Source organism: Aythya ferina (genome assembly GCF_964211825.1).
Source record: "Aythya ferina genome assembly, chromosome: 1".
In the NCBI taxonomy this organism is placed as follows: Eukaryota; Metazoa; Chordata; class Aves; order Anseriformes; family Anatidae; genus Aythya; species Aythya ferina.
The window spans coordinates 88,680,624-88,695,518 of NC_140296.1; the positions used below are offsets into that span (position 1 = coordinate 88,680,624).

The window sequence follows — 14,895 nt, forward strand, 5'->3', positions numbered from 1 at the left end:
CTTCCAACCTAGAAATTCTGTGATTCTGCAGGCCCTCTGAGTGTATTATTAAGCAGCAGTGATCTAAAATATGGAAAGAGTAACAATTTCAGTGCTGCTGTATGTTATGCAAGGGCAGTGATATATTAACTTGACTGGAATGAAACAGATACTGCCCACACAGAATTGTTGTGCAAGTCTGTTGGCTTCTCTAATTAAAAGAAGCTTGTGGGCCAATGGCTCTGCATGCAATAGCTGCACGTTATACCCAACATATCTTAAATTTCCTCCCAACTAATAAGAACAATATGTAAGCTTTTGATGGTGTCATCTGACATATTTAATGCAAAAGTCGAAGTTTCCATCTCTCATGTTTTTGCACAAGGAAATTGCACAGGCAAGGCTAATAAGCAAAGTGGCTCAGGGAGCATTATGAACTTCTTTCAGAATTTACCCAGGTGATATGTCCTAATCTTCACTGGCAGTGTTCTACATTTAAAAAAAAAAATTAAAAAAAAAAATAATATATATATATATAGGTTATTGTAAAGACCTAATGGACATTTCATGTTCTTGGCATCTCATTGTTCGTGGTCATACACGGAAAGGTGGAAAAGGCTGGAATGAAAGGGTTTTTTTATTAAAATTAAGTAATAAGGATGTATGGTGTCTCTGCAAATCCTCTTCTTTCCAAAGCTTTAAAGTGCATGCACAGACGTGTTTTTTGCCTCCCAAACTTGACTTGGTGTGGCTATTCCTAATGATAGCTCACTGTGTAATTAAACAATAGTGCGTACAATGACGCAACTTACATAAGATCTAGCACAGTATCACTAATAGCCTAGACATGTTCACCAGCAATATGTCAAACTGGTGACCAGCACTGGGACAGGCTCCCCAGGGCAGTGGTCACAGCACCAAACCTGCTGAAGTTCAAGGAGCATTTGGACAACGCTCAGACATAGGGTTTAATTTTAGGTAGTCTTGTGTGAGCCAGGAGTTGGACTTGATGATCCATGTGGGTCCCTTCCAACTCAAGATACTCTCTGATTGTGTTGCCTCTCACTTCAGCTTGTTTTCCACTACTAAATGTTGAGGAACATGCTGTGTTTTGGTAGATACCCTTACTCTAGCAGAGGTACTTGAGAAATACTAAAGTAGAAATTGTTACGCTTCCTGTTGTACTACAACCTTTGTCGCAGTTCAGAGGGGATTACCAATGAGGTCCTGATCCATTATCCATTTCTACTACTATATCCTTTTTGTTTAGTTGCTTAATTCTATTGTTGGTACCTTGCTAGGGTTCCAAACTCTGCTAAAGTGCGGTCATGCCCAAACAGCATTGTTTACTTAGGCTTTTTTTGGTCCTTTATCTTGCAGTTGTATCCATCCTTAAAGCCATTTAGTAAGACTTGATTTTGGGGGATGTAGGTGCAGTAGATTGAGGTTATAATGTAGTATGTTCATAATAACAATGATGCAATGATTTCATAGTATAGATAGACTGGAATTCAAGAAGAGTATGTAGCCTATTTATCTCATGGTAACTTTGTTTTATATAATCACCCTTTTGTATTTTTTTAATCTTGTCCACTTGGTTCTTTGTTTTTCCTGCAGTCTTCTGAGGAGGTGGGCTACATCTGATTTTGTAATATTAAAATACCAAGCAGTCCCCTCAGGTTATTTTTGATGCATCGGTTTTCTTGGAATTTAGCATTGTGTACATTAAGTATACAGGCAGATGTCATCTATTGAATGCCTTTAATATTGTGTAGCATTGGGGACAATATCTTCAGAAATATTATATAAAATGATAAAGTTAATGATAAAGATGATATTGTCAGGATAGTAAAGGCTAGAGCTGACAGGAAAGAATTTGCAGAAGTGTGTGGTACTGATTATGGTGGAAAAAATAGAAAATGAAATTCAGTGTTGATGAATGTAATGCATGCTGGGGAAAAGGGAACGTTTCTTATATGTACGTTTGCATTGTGAATAAGATCCAAATTTATAAATCATCAGTGAAAATTTGGCTTAGCAATGCCCAGCAGTCAAACAAAAACCTGAAAGTTAAGAATCCTAGTAAAGGCATAGAGAACAAAATGGAAAATGCAATTACACAGCTGTGCACCTGCATCTTGAACATATCATGTACAGCTCTGACCTCCCTATCTCTTAGAAGGATAAATAAATAAATAATAAATAAAAGAAGTAGCTGGGGAAGCTCCAGAGGACCAGAGAGATGACTAAAGAGATGAAAATACTTTTATAACAACAACATATTGGAAGTAGTTGAATCAGGGAATTTGTGGTAGATGTCTGTAAGGAGTATGAAGATTGAACAGAGGAGTTGTTTGACATTTTTCTGACAGGAGAGATAAAAGGACCTCACAGGAGATGAGAAGGTGCAGATTCAGAGCAAATAGACCCATCTCTTCTCACCACAGGTAGTGGAGCTGTGAACTGCTTTGCCACAAGACATCTTGGATGCTAAAAGCTTACATAGCTTCAGAAAAGGAGGATATAAAAGAGTAAAATAATATTGGTAAATCAGTCTGGGACCATTGAATAAAAGTGATCAGCTTTGGCTGAGGGAAGTTTCTGAAGTACAAAGATGTAAAAGCTGGGAGATAACACTGCCTGGCTATGTTTACGCTCTTTGTGGCAATCTATGGTAATTGTTGTCAAAAGATAATGGGTTACGTGAACCCTACACCTGACCTAAATCTATTCATATGTAGAAGCTGTAGCATACAGATAACACTGTATGTGGTCACTAGTCAAAAGCTGTTGGGAAGCTTAAAGACTTGCAGAAAGTTTACTGTGCAAACTACCTGGGAGTGACTGAAGCACTGATATTCATTGCAGTTCCATTAACTCATTTTTTTAAATGATACTGCCTGAAGATTTTTTATTTTAAAAACATCACAGATATTTGGAAAATGCAGAACACTAACACAAATTTTATTTTAAATATTGCAGAAGTTGCAAGATCCACTGTATAGCTCTAATCTAGGAAAACAACTCAAAAAAAAACAAACAAAAAAAACCAAACACAAACACTAGAAAGCTTAGAAAGCAACTCAAAACTTGGCACCAGATCTAAAATGATTTGATCAAATAAGGCTTCTAGCATCAGTTTGTATCTAATTGTGAATGCTGGATAAATACCCAGACGAGAAGATGTGAATTCTTTCCTGTCATCTGAAATTGAGGGCATACCAGAAGAAAACAGTGTAGCAGATACTCTCACTGCCCGTTATTGCTTTGTTCATATCCTTTACCTACTGAATGCTAAATACTCTTCTGATTGGCATATTATTAGTCCAACTTTAAGACAAGTCAGACAATGGATCAGGAGTCATTTGAGGTTGACAGTGCTGCCAAATGCAGTAAAGGCCTCTGCTGAAATTCACAGCAGTGTGCAAGACTCTTAACTTTCATGTGGACCCCTTGTTTAATTCAGTGTTCAGATCCAGTTGACTGAAGTTGACTCTGTTCAGAATAGATAAAAATAGTGAAGTATTAGACGTACAAGGGAAAAAAACAAAACTGACAACTTGTCCATAAATGTCTGTGTGTGATGCCCTTGAGAGTTCTTTTTGTTTCAAATTGGATATGCTAAAGCAGTAGGAAATATGCAGAAAAATAGTTCTTGGTGGTAACTTATTCTAGATGATGTTAAGTCTTTTCCATTGTAAGTTATCTGATTCTGTGGCCTGCTTAACTTAGTTTTTCAGCCCAGCTATGCAGTGCTTGAGGGTAAATGATTGCCGGAGTGTCCTTTTCATAACTCACGAGTTCATAGTTTTCTCAAGTAGAAAGACAGTCCTCTTTTGTTTCCTTGGTTTAAGAGACCAACCACTACGGAAGGGATGTTTGTGCTGTAAGTGTTCCAACTTTCAAATTACCCTTTAACTTCTGTATGAGTTCTGCAGCTACCTCCTGGGATTTCATTATTTCCCTCTCTTCTTTTTTCATAGCAGATTGTACCAACTCCCACACTGTGCAAATTGATCCGAGTTCCCCCTGGTTCTGTTTGGTGATGGGCATTATTTGACTGACCAGGTAGCTTGTCCTCCTTGTATGCCATCACTTTACCATGCAGCACAGCTGTGGGATGACAGAGCAGAGGGGGGAGCTGCTTGGCAGCTGGGTAACTCGAAGCTGCAGTATTAGTTTGCTACACTTCCCATAAATTCTGGAACTAACAGTCTTTGCGGTTCGCTTTGATATTTGGCTTGCAAAACTGCAAGCTGGAAACCTCCGGTTTAATACACTAGGATGTTCTTTTTTAAAGGGGAAAATTAAAAGAAAACATTTTTCAGGGTGACTAAACAAGTGTTTCTTAGCAGTTTTTCACCTGGGAGGAACTTTATTCCTTTGTCTCTGTAATACAGCTGCAGACCTGAAACACTGCAATTTTCGGCAGATGAGTGCATGTCCGAAGTGCCTTGGAATTTCTTTTGCCTTGCTCTTAAATGAAAGTGGACACTAAACTACTTTAATCCTTATGGCAATTTAAATTCTTACATGAAGCTCTTTATGCACCTGTCTGGTCACACCATTAACTTGACCACCCCCCATCATGCCACCTCCCTCCCATGTCACCTATTCTGAACTGCCTGCCTGCCACTCTGGTGACAAGAGTGACAAGGAGCAATGCTGGGATGTCAGCTTCATGAAGGAGGTACAGGGACACTTCTCCAGCAGATAATGCTGAGCTAGAAGTGATGTGGAAACTTTACTAAAATACCAATCACAGTTTACAATCCTTACACTGGAGAGGGTGCATTTCCTCTACAGTGTCCAACATAGAATACATTAAAAAAGCAGACCCTTTTTTAATTTTATTTTTAATCAAAAACTACTATTCTCCTCTATGTAGTCTTTAAAAAGATGCACCCTTGCATAGTATATTTGCTGATTTTCAGTAAATCTTTGCAGTTTTTGCCTCAGAAATAAACATTGTGTATCATTCCTTTGCCACTGCTGAGGTAGCAGAGCAGTGAAGTGGGAAGCTTGGTTCCAGTACAGACAATAGTGGTTAATAATGCTAATGAATCATTTTTCTGCTTTTTTAGTTGAGAACATATTAATTATTTATTCAATTTAAGATTTAGTTTGTTTTATTCAAACCAGCTGGAAAGGTAATAGGTAACAGATCTTCCTAATTGCCTATTGATTTGGTGGGGAAAGATGGAGTGTTTGGTTTTGTTTCTTTTCTTTCCTATGCAGAGAACCCTAGGGTTCCCATGCAGAGAACCCTAGGCCTCAGTTGTGCAGCTAATTTAATTTTTTTTTTAATGTTAGTTTTTTTTCCCCATAAGCTTTCCCAAAGTCAGCACAGTTGCTCTGGGATTCACTGTGGAACAGTGCATCCAGGCCCTTGTAGAGAGGTATTTAGAGGGGTTAGCCCATCTTCCAAGACTTGCTTGCTTTGTCTGAAGTCAGTGCTGCCTGACTTAGCTGAGATGATTTAAACCAAGGGGTTCATATCAGTGGGGCGTTGTGATGACTTGCAAAATGGCTTTGTTCTTAACTTTAGTATATCCTTTGTATATTCTTAGAATCATAGTGAGCATTTTACCCACGTTGTCCAGGTCCCTGCTTTGCACAGGGCAAGCTTAGCCTTCACATTAAAGAGGCCAGACTGCTTCTGGACTTAGGCTGAGATCAATTTGGTGGCAATACTTACGTAACGCTGCTCATGTGGCAGCAGTCCTGAACTGAGGGGGGGATATAGATCTGATTTGTTTGTTCACAAAGTCAGTCTGCAACCTGAATTTACTGATAACTGAGAAATGGCAATGTCATTTTTCCTGGTGAGTATTTTTTTTTAATTCTTGCATACAATATGCGTGTTATTTAAAGTAGATGCTAGCGTGAATATGAAGTGGTCAGGTCTCTGCATTCTTTTAAAGGAAGCTAAAGAGATCAGGATTTCTGGCAGGGATTTTTTTTTTTTTTAATTAAATTATACATGGCTATAAAACACAGTTGGAAGTATTTATTGATAGAGATCATACATTACAGACAAGAATGACTACATCTTTGAGGCAGGGTATGTTTTCGTTGTAGTAGCTTTGCATAGCATTCACTCTAGAGAATATTGGATGGTGATGTGATCTTTGTGCTCCTGTTTTTGCATATTAATAATACAGCAAAAAGTATTTAAAGTAGTAGTATCCCCCTTCATCTTTGTTTTCCCTTGTTTATATTTTCACTTTTCACTGTTCCATGTATCTGTACTTGTGTTGTCAAAGTTTCTAGAATATAATAAGTAAGCCATGTAATATTCTCACATTGAAGCTATATTTAACTATAAAGAGAGGATTTGAAGCAACTCAGAATATGCTGACAACAATTGCTTTATGAGCCAGAGGATGGGAGAAGTCTGATTTATGAAATGACAGTTCAAAATAGTTGTGCTTTGCTAAATTGGTCTGACATTCTGGAACAATATTTCCCTGTCAAATTGTATCAGTGCATTATAATTAAAAAATAAATAATAACTTTGAGCTTGAGTGGTGCTGAAAAATTTTGATCCACACCATGGCTGATGTGCATGCAGATTAGATTTCCTGCTTATTCCTGTCTGCGCTGCAGGTTTTTAAATATTAAGTGCTAATACAGGATTGTTACAAGTAGCAAGGAATGGGTGTTAAGAAATATTAAAAAAAAAAAAAAAAAAAAAAAAGCCTTTTGTGTCACTAAACACATCAGAAGAAAATTTGAAAATTTATTTTGTGTGCTTATTCATACCAGTTCTCATTTTGATCATCAGTATTTGAAATGCCATTTTTTTCCTCATTCATTTGCAACTGATTGATTAAAGTGTTTGTTCTGTTCTTTTGTTTTTAACTGTCTTATCGTTTCTGACGTATCCTGTCTTGCTCTTCTAGAAGGAGTTCTGGAAAGTCTACAAAAATGGACTTCAGGGAGAAAGTAACACAGGACATAGCTGGTATTCATTTTACCTTGCATTTCCATTAATCATTGGCCTTTTCGTTATCCTCATTGTCATTTTTGTCATATGGAGATGCCTGTTTAAAAAGAAAACACGTAGACAGTCGGTGTACGTGCGTAGGGGAGCCCACGAAGCAATGGGTGATGGTGCTGTGTCTGACGGCAGAGGTTCGCTTCCGCAGCCTCTCAGCATTGTTCATTCCCCACAGGAGGAAATGTATGAAGTCAGTGGGCTCTCTCCTGGAGGTCTGAGCTATACGGATGCACAGTCAGACTCAATATCCACAAGGCTGTCAAACTGTGATCCTCCTCCTTCCTATGAGGAAGCCACTGGTGAAATCAGTATGAGAAGTGAAACTGAACAACATTTAGATCCACCCCCACAATACGAAGACATTGTGAACTCCAGTTCAGCCACTGCAATTGCACTATCTCCTGTTATCACCAGTACTAAGTAAAACAGGAAAAATGCTATGGACTTCAAAAAAAAAAAAAAAAATTACTAATCGTTTTGTAGCACTTTATCTTGGCTTATTATGCATTTCTGTAATTTAATGGACCTGTATAATGAACTTCCATTTTTTGTTTAAGAATCACTTGTTTTTTGGGTCTTGGATTTCTTTTTCCTCTGTAGCGGGTCTTAAAAGATAAGGAACCTGTATTGAGAGTGTAAGTGCATGTACAAATGTGGTGCTCTGTCGTATTTCTCAAAAGTATCTTTGCTTTGAGGGATGTCACTTGTTTTATTCCAAATGCTGTCCACATTCCCCACGAGATTTGTGGAATCCCCTTCCCTTCTTGGTGCAAAATCTCAGAATTGCCTGAGATGGGGAATTGTTCAGCAATGTTTTAGAAACTTATTTACACCAAAGGGGACTAGTTTTTCAGTATTGCCTCTTGTCTGGTCATTTCCTTTTTCTCACTTGGATTTTTATGTGCTGCAGCCTATTTGGGGCCTTTAGGTGGTCAAGAGCAGTATGCCTTTGTGTTCAAACCAGTATATTAGAGTATGCTGGCTTAATAGCAATAATTTCAGAGCCCTAGCAGAGAAGGTGCATTCTAAAGCTTTTGCTTTTACAATTCATGTTTAGAAGCTAATTGAAGACAGTAATTAGTGAATTTAAGAGTACTTTTTTTGTTCTGCTTTTCCTTTCAGTTTTCCTATATGGCTTTTATTCCTGTGCTGTAGGGATGAGAAGTGTGCATATGTTAACTTTACAACTTGAAAATTGATGCAGCACTAAAGAAGGAAATGCTGAAGATTGGATAAAATCTTGCTTATTTGGAAGCATATACCAAAAGTAGCGTAGTCTTAACTGGGACCAGGATTTTATCCGTTATCCATAAACGTATGAACCCAAAGATATTACGCTTCTTTTTAATTGGAAAAAGCAAAAGCATTTGGTGTGTGACTTTTTTTCCCCAACAGTAAGATCCTCTTCCTCAAATCCTGATAATATTTTGCCTCTTGCATACTTAGATGTACCATATGTGCATCTTGTATTAAGGGCTATAGAAATCCGTTGCAGGCATTTTGGTACCTCTTTTCAACAGCTGAAGTATTTTTTGCTGATTTCACGTTTGCTTGTTCAAGTAAGGTGCTGGGAAGCACGCTAATCTAGGCTGGCTGCAGAAACTCTGTGGCCAGCACGGCTCAGCAATCTCCGTATGTGAGCTATAGAGTTTACCTGACGTTGGGCCAAACCATGAGGACCCACTGTGTTGCATTTCTAAGAACACAACTAAGAATAGACCCAAGTGTTAGTTTGGAGTGACTTTTCGAGGCTGAAGAGATATGTGTGAAGAGATATGTGTTTCTGTCAGGCTTGATGCAAGTTAAAGTAGAGGCTTCTATAGAATTTCAACCAAGTGGTTTAGATACTATTGATAATTCAGCTGATACAAGCTGTAGTGTGGTGTTTCTTTTTTTAATTTAGGAGTTGATAATTCAGTTTAGCTTATCAATATTCATTTCAATTTTTTCTTCTCACACCAACGTAACATGGCATTAACTTCAGTATTGTTGTTTTCTACTAATCAGCTAGCACCAATTGAAATGCATTTAGCCCTGAAAGATTACTGGGTTATGTTGGTTTTCTTAAAACAAAAAACTGAAGCTGTATCTTCTTCCAAATGAAACACTGGTGCCATCCATTTCAAACCACTGCTAATGTCCTCAGTTAATTTCTGAGATGCATGCTGGCATCTACTATCTCATGGCACCTCGGCCCATCTTTTATCTAAGGAAGTTTACAGAAAATGGCTGAAAAGAAATGTATGATCATACATGGATGTGCTTAGGCACACTTCTGTAATGATGTGATACAGTGGATTGACAAATGAAGTTAGGATCCTGTGATTAATTTTATATTCTCATTTTTGGCAAAGAGTAGGCTATCTAAATTGTCTACTGGGGTTCTTCAGTTGCAAAGGCAAATTTATTGGAGTTAATGAATGGAACTCCAGGCCAAAGTGTAGTAAAAAAGGTAAGACTTATTTATATTTATTATTTATGACAGATATTGGGCAGATGATTACAACATATTTTGGGCATTTGTGGTAAGAATTGCTTGGATCTTGTTTTTAGACTGTCTGACCTTTTCTTTTGAAGTGGTTTTAGCTCTGGTGTAAAGACCTAAATTGCCACTTGTAGAAGTTAAAGCTCCTTTTATACTGAGCAACAGTTATACTGCCTTTAGCCAGACATTACCAAAACAAAGTGCCTCATCTCAGTCTGCAGGAGCCACCTCAAAGAGCTGGTATCAATGTCCATGCCATATTGGCATCCTCTGTGCCTGCCAGTACAGCTGGCAGTTTTAGCAGTAACTTTTCTGTTTGGATATATGACTTTCATGTAGGAAATGCATGGAAATCACCAAGTTCACATTAGGTCATTCAGCAGCTGTCTACCCCTGAACATGGGCAATCTGGTTTAGAGATGAGCCACCTTTTTTTTTGTTGTCGTTGTTGGTCTGTATTCCACTACCAGTTTTAATGGCTTTCACACTTGATTTCTTAAGTAGAATATGTTGCTGCATCCTGGAGATACTTTTATGTGCAATGCAAACATGTTTGACTTCCCAAAAAAGCCACAACCAAATATTGAAAATGATCTGTGACTAGACTTTATTGGGCCATGCCTTTTCTGCATCCATGCGTGTGAGTATGAATGCTGTTTTGGGCTATAATTTTAAGTCTTGGTGAATAAACTTTCATAAATAAACAAATAAAATCTGCATGTGCCAGTTATCCAAATGTATTTCCTCTGAGACATGAACAGCTTTCTTCTTGTTGGAATAATGTCAAATTACCAAGTATTTTGTTTTTCTTTGTGAAATGTGGGAAAGTAATTTAGACTTGTGGCTGGCTTTTTTGATCTGATTGAAGAATAAAATTTCTTTTGTAGTGGGTTTTTATACAGCTTTGTTTTCCAGGGCACTTGCTGAGTATTGTTATCCTGTAATTGCATTATCATGCAATAAACATTATGAATTTCTCTTTGTACTTCTCTGAAGGTTTTCCAAGTCTGAAATGCAGTACTGCCTTCACTGATGACATGAACAGTCAGGATACTGCTTTTCCGATTTTGAATGTAACACTAAATTTCATCTTGTATTAGAAATCAGATGATTTACCCACTAGAACTATCTCATATTTAAGTGTCACTCTTTAAGAAATTATGGAAATTAATTGTGCTTAGATGATGATTAGCATTAGTGGAGGTTGTTCTGTCTTCACTGGGTGTAAATAACCTCTGATTACAGTATGGAGTATTTTAAAGGGATTTGGTTTACATTAAATTATCATATTTAAACATTCTTGCCTATGTTTATAGAAAATTTTTTGTAACATTTGTTTTTGGATATGCTAAATAAAAATTTTTAAATGCCTCGAGTGCTTCAAAATATCAATTCCACGCAACTGTAGTATTAACTGTATATTTAAGTGGTGGCCTTTCAATTTCCATTGATTGTTAAATGTACATTATCAGTTGCAGTGAATCAGGTTTTGTTTTTTTGATAATTTAAAATATAATTTTGGGTTTGGATAGATTGATGAAAATTAGACTTCTGAAAGAATATCAAGATGTGTGAATTTGGTTATTTTCCATTAAAGGAAAGTATTTGTTGTAGCCATAGTTAAATAAAAGTCACAAGCAGAGAGGGAAAGCACAAATTATTCTTTGTTACAACAAAAGGAAACAGTACACAGTAGAAAAAAATGTAGTCAAGATAACTCAATTTCAATGTTGGCTTCAGCCGTTTAAAAGAATGAGTGTAGAATTTTGCATCAGCTCTGTGATTCCTTCTGCAATGAATGAATGAATGATGCTTTAATAGCAATAAAAAGACCTTTTATAGTGATGTGTGCTAGAAACTAAAGATATCCATTCCAGCTGAGAAACTTTGTGTCGTCCTTTTTCACTCAGCTGCTGGTAAATGAGATACATCCCTGGTATTTTTCACTAGCTTACTGTATGACTGGAGTCTGCTGAAGAGGTAAGTGAAGCATTACAGAAGGCAAGTCATGAACACAAGTGCAGTTTTATCCCAGTCATTTAAAAAAAAAGAAAAGTGCAAAAATAGTCACAAAAGTGCAAAAAGAGGAACCGTTTGGAACTTCCCAAGCTGTCATACGCATAGTGTAGCGCTTCACTTTCTTTGTTGGTATGTTTTTATTCACAGAGCTCAGAACAATGTCAGTGGAACAGAGCGCTGTTTGCAGTTAAGTGACACTTGCTGTGCGTATACACGTCCAGAGTCCTGACCACACATCCATCAGCACTGACTAACACGTTTGCACATGGCTCAATGCATGATTGCCTCTGCCTGCCTGGCTATTGAAATGTGGAGGATATAATGCTGAACTGGTATCATAAATCTGGGTGTCTATAAAAACCAAGTCATCACTCTAGGTTACTGGTGATGAATGTTCATTATTTGTTTCGTATGCCTTGAACACTGTTCCCTGTTGTTCTAAATCACACTGATAGATTCCTTTTTATCTTTGTATAATGTGAACCTTGTAAATATTTCCTAGTGCTGCCCACCGATTTTTAAGAAAAGCCACGTTAGCTGAAAGCAGGGAGGTGACAGCTGCACTACTTCATTGCTTGCTGCACATGCATTTGATTGATTTGCTACAGGGTAATTGAACTTTGAGCTTTGCCAAAAAGTTGAATTCCACTTTTCTTCTTGTGGTAGGAGCTCAGTAATTGTATTTCTGACTTGTTGATGGGTTATTGAATGCTAAATAACAAGTCACTGCAAAAAAAGTCCTCATCTATATTCTCTCGATTATGCTATACTATGTAGTATTTCCTCTCCATTTAACTCTCTGCAATGTTAGAGAGGTTTTTTTCCCCTATCCTGTTTCAGTATATCGTGCAATATAAACATGCCAGCTACTATGCTGTTTCCCCCTGTCTTAGAAACAATAATAACTAAAAAAATCAAAAACTTTTAGCATGATCTGCCGTTTCCTTCTCCAGCTGGAAGCTTTGTGGCTCCTTGGGCTGGTTGAGAAGGTTAAAACAAGAAGGAAACATACTCAGAAAATGTATTCAGATGCTCCCAGTAATGAAAAGTCTGCATAAGGAGTAGTCTGTACCAAGCTGTCTCCCTGACCTTTCAGTGGCGTAGGATGTTTTCCCACAGAACAGACCCTGGACCAAGTCCATAGGTCAGAGACTCTGGATTTTATTTTTTTTCTTTATTTTCTTACTCAGTTGCCATCGCTGACACAATGGCAGCTCTTTGCTGTGCACAAGGATTGCCTTGTTTAGTCAACAACTGCTTGTTGCAAGGTCTGTATATGTGAGGGCTTGGGACCCAGTCTTGTCTTCTTTCATGCCTTGCTCACATGCCTTGCTGGCTCGGTCACACCTCATGCAGTGTTTCAGTGCTGGACGAACATAAATGAGGAGTTGAATTCATGGATTTGTGGCCGGATACAGGCATCAGTCTGCTGTTACACAGCGTGAGGCACAGGCTGTTATCTGTGACCTTCTAACTGCAGTTGAAGCAGTCACCACAGATGGGTCGTTTCCAAGATCAAAACCACTGCAGACAGCATTTCTTGCCAGGATTTTCTGTGAAAAGTGATAGTTGGAGAAAGTGAAGGATGATGTGACCTGCTCTGAAATATTCCCTGGCTGACACTGCTAAGTCATCTTCTCAGAAGTCATTTATTTCCATTTACTAATAAATTACTGATGTTTTTATTGTTTGTGTCTTTGTCTGTTTTTCTGTTTGTGCTTATATTATAGCCATAGGTTGTTCTTTCAGGGGGCAGGTATATTCATCTGCATCTACCTGGAAGGTGAGTTGGTCAGACAGGATTTTTCTAATGAACCCATCTCACTAGAGTTTTAAATAAAACCAGAGAACTCCACTCTGATTTCTGCTGTGCAGCCCAGTAGTGGGATTTATCTCTTAATCTCCTCTTTGCATGCAGTCACTTGGCATCTGAATGCTTGGTTGGTGTCTCTAATTGCACCTCTCCTATTAACAGCCATGTGGAATCGTTGCTTGGGTTGTTTCCAACTCACCTACAAGTTCAGCTGTACTAGAATAATAAAGTCTGGGCACATGCATATTCATTTGCTAGTAGTGGGAGGCAACGGTAAGCAAATTCCTGTGAAAGCACCTGCCAAGTGGGGAAGATGGAAGGTAAATATCAACTTTAAAATGAAAAAAAAGCTGCTTTTCATACAATAACTAAATGCTGACCTCAAAACTGAGGCTGAATCTGCTACTCTGAGAGGGCCCACTGAATCTGAGAGGGCTTGATGTGCAGCCAGGGATGGGTGGCACAGCTTCGTGTTGCGTGGGCAGCAGCCTGGCTGCCAGGCTAGCAAGACATGTGGGTTGGGAGGAGGGCAGCCACCCCGGCAATTAGTACAAGCCTGGCAATTGTATGGTGGTGCTCCTGCGGGTTTTGCCCACAGTAAGTATATTGTAATGGCTTAGCTCCTCTTTGCTGCATGTGGGTGCTTACCAGAGGTGGCTGAGGCACAGGGCCAGCAGAGAACAAAACATTGCTCTAACGTACATGCTCGTGATGCTTTCCCAGGAGCAGAGCATGATCTGGCTTATCCACCTGTGCCTGGCTCTTTCCACCTGCACCAGCATGAGCCCGCCCAGCACCGCACCCTGCAGAGCAGCAGACACTGCTTGAGGGAGCCTGAGCTAGGCAAAGCATCCAAAGCAGTGCTAGGAGTGGAGTTGTGGGCTGTAAGAACTGGGATTAACATTTATGGAGCTGTCTCACTGCCAGTCAGAACACCAGATTTTTTTTTAACAATTTAAGAACTTTTGCAAAATGAAAAAATATCTAACATGTTTAATCAGATACAACTAGTAACAGTAAAAAGTTATGTGCTTAGCTTTTCTCTTTTTCCCTCCTAACTTGTTGATTTTCACAGTTTAATAGCACTGCTGAAAAATGATACCTCCTTGTTCTGTTCCCCCACTAAAATCTTTCAGATGCTGTTACAGCAAAGTACGTAAAAGTTGGTGTATTTATTGCACATATTCTTTAGGAAAAAATGTAGGTTTAGAAATAATTTCTAATGATAAGTTCTCTTCCTTAATTTTTTTTTTCTAGCATTACAAAATGTTATTTATAGCCTAGTTTCTCCTCTCTTCCCCATTTGTGCTACCATCTTTGTTACCTTTCAGCCCTCCTGCACTGGCAGCTTGGCTCTGTGAAAATGCTGCCATCTCACCCATTTGCAGGAGAACTGTTTAAAAGAGGGTTTTCTGTCCTGCACAGTGCTTTCAGATTTCAACATCTACTATTCTGCATCAGCACAAGATTGACCACCCGAAGCTTGTTCACAAACTCACAATATCCACGCCACCACAGGCAGTAGCCTGGTGCTTTCAGCAGATCCCAGCTCACAAGGAAGACTGCCTCATGCCCTCACCTCACCATTCTCCCATG

At 38.5% G+C, this 14,895-nt stretch overlaps 1 protein-coding gene across 1 annotated transcript in view; it reads left to right on the forward strand.

Annotated features, from left to right (window-relative positions):
* The window catches only part of PRRG1 (proline rich and Gla domain 1), a 31,941-nt gene extending 21,103 nt beyond the window's left edge, over nt 1–10,838 (forward strand). Inside the window, exon 4 of the mRNA XM_084521379.1 lies at nt 6,885–10,838. Coding sequence (XP_084377505.1) covers nt 6,885–7,406 — 522 coding nt within the window. The 3' untranslated portion in view covers nt 7,407–10,838. The remainder of the gene's footprint in view (nt 1–6,884) is intronic.
* The last annotated feature ends 4,057 nt before the right edge of the window (nt 10,839–14,895 follow it).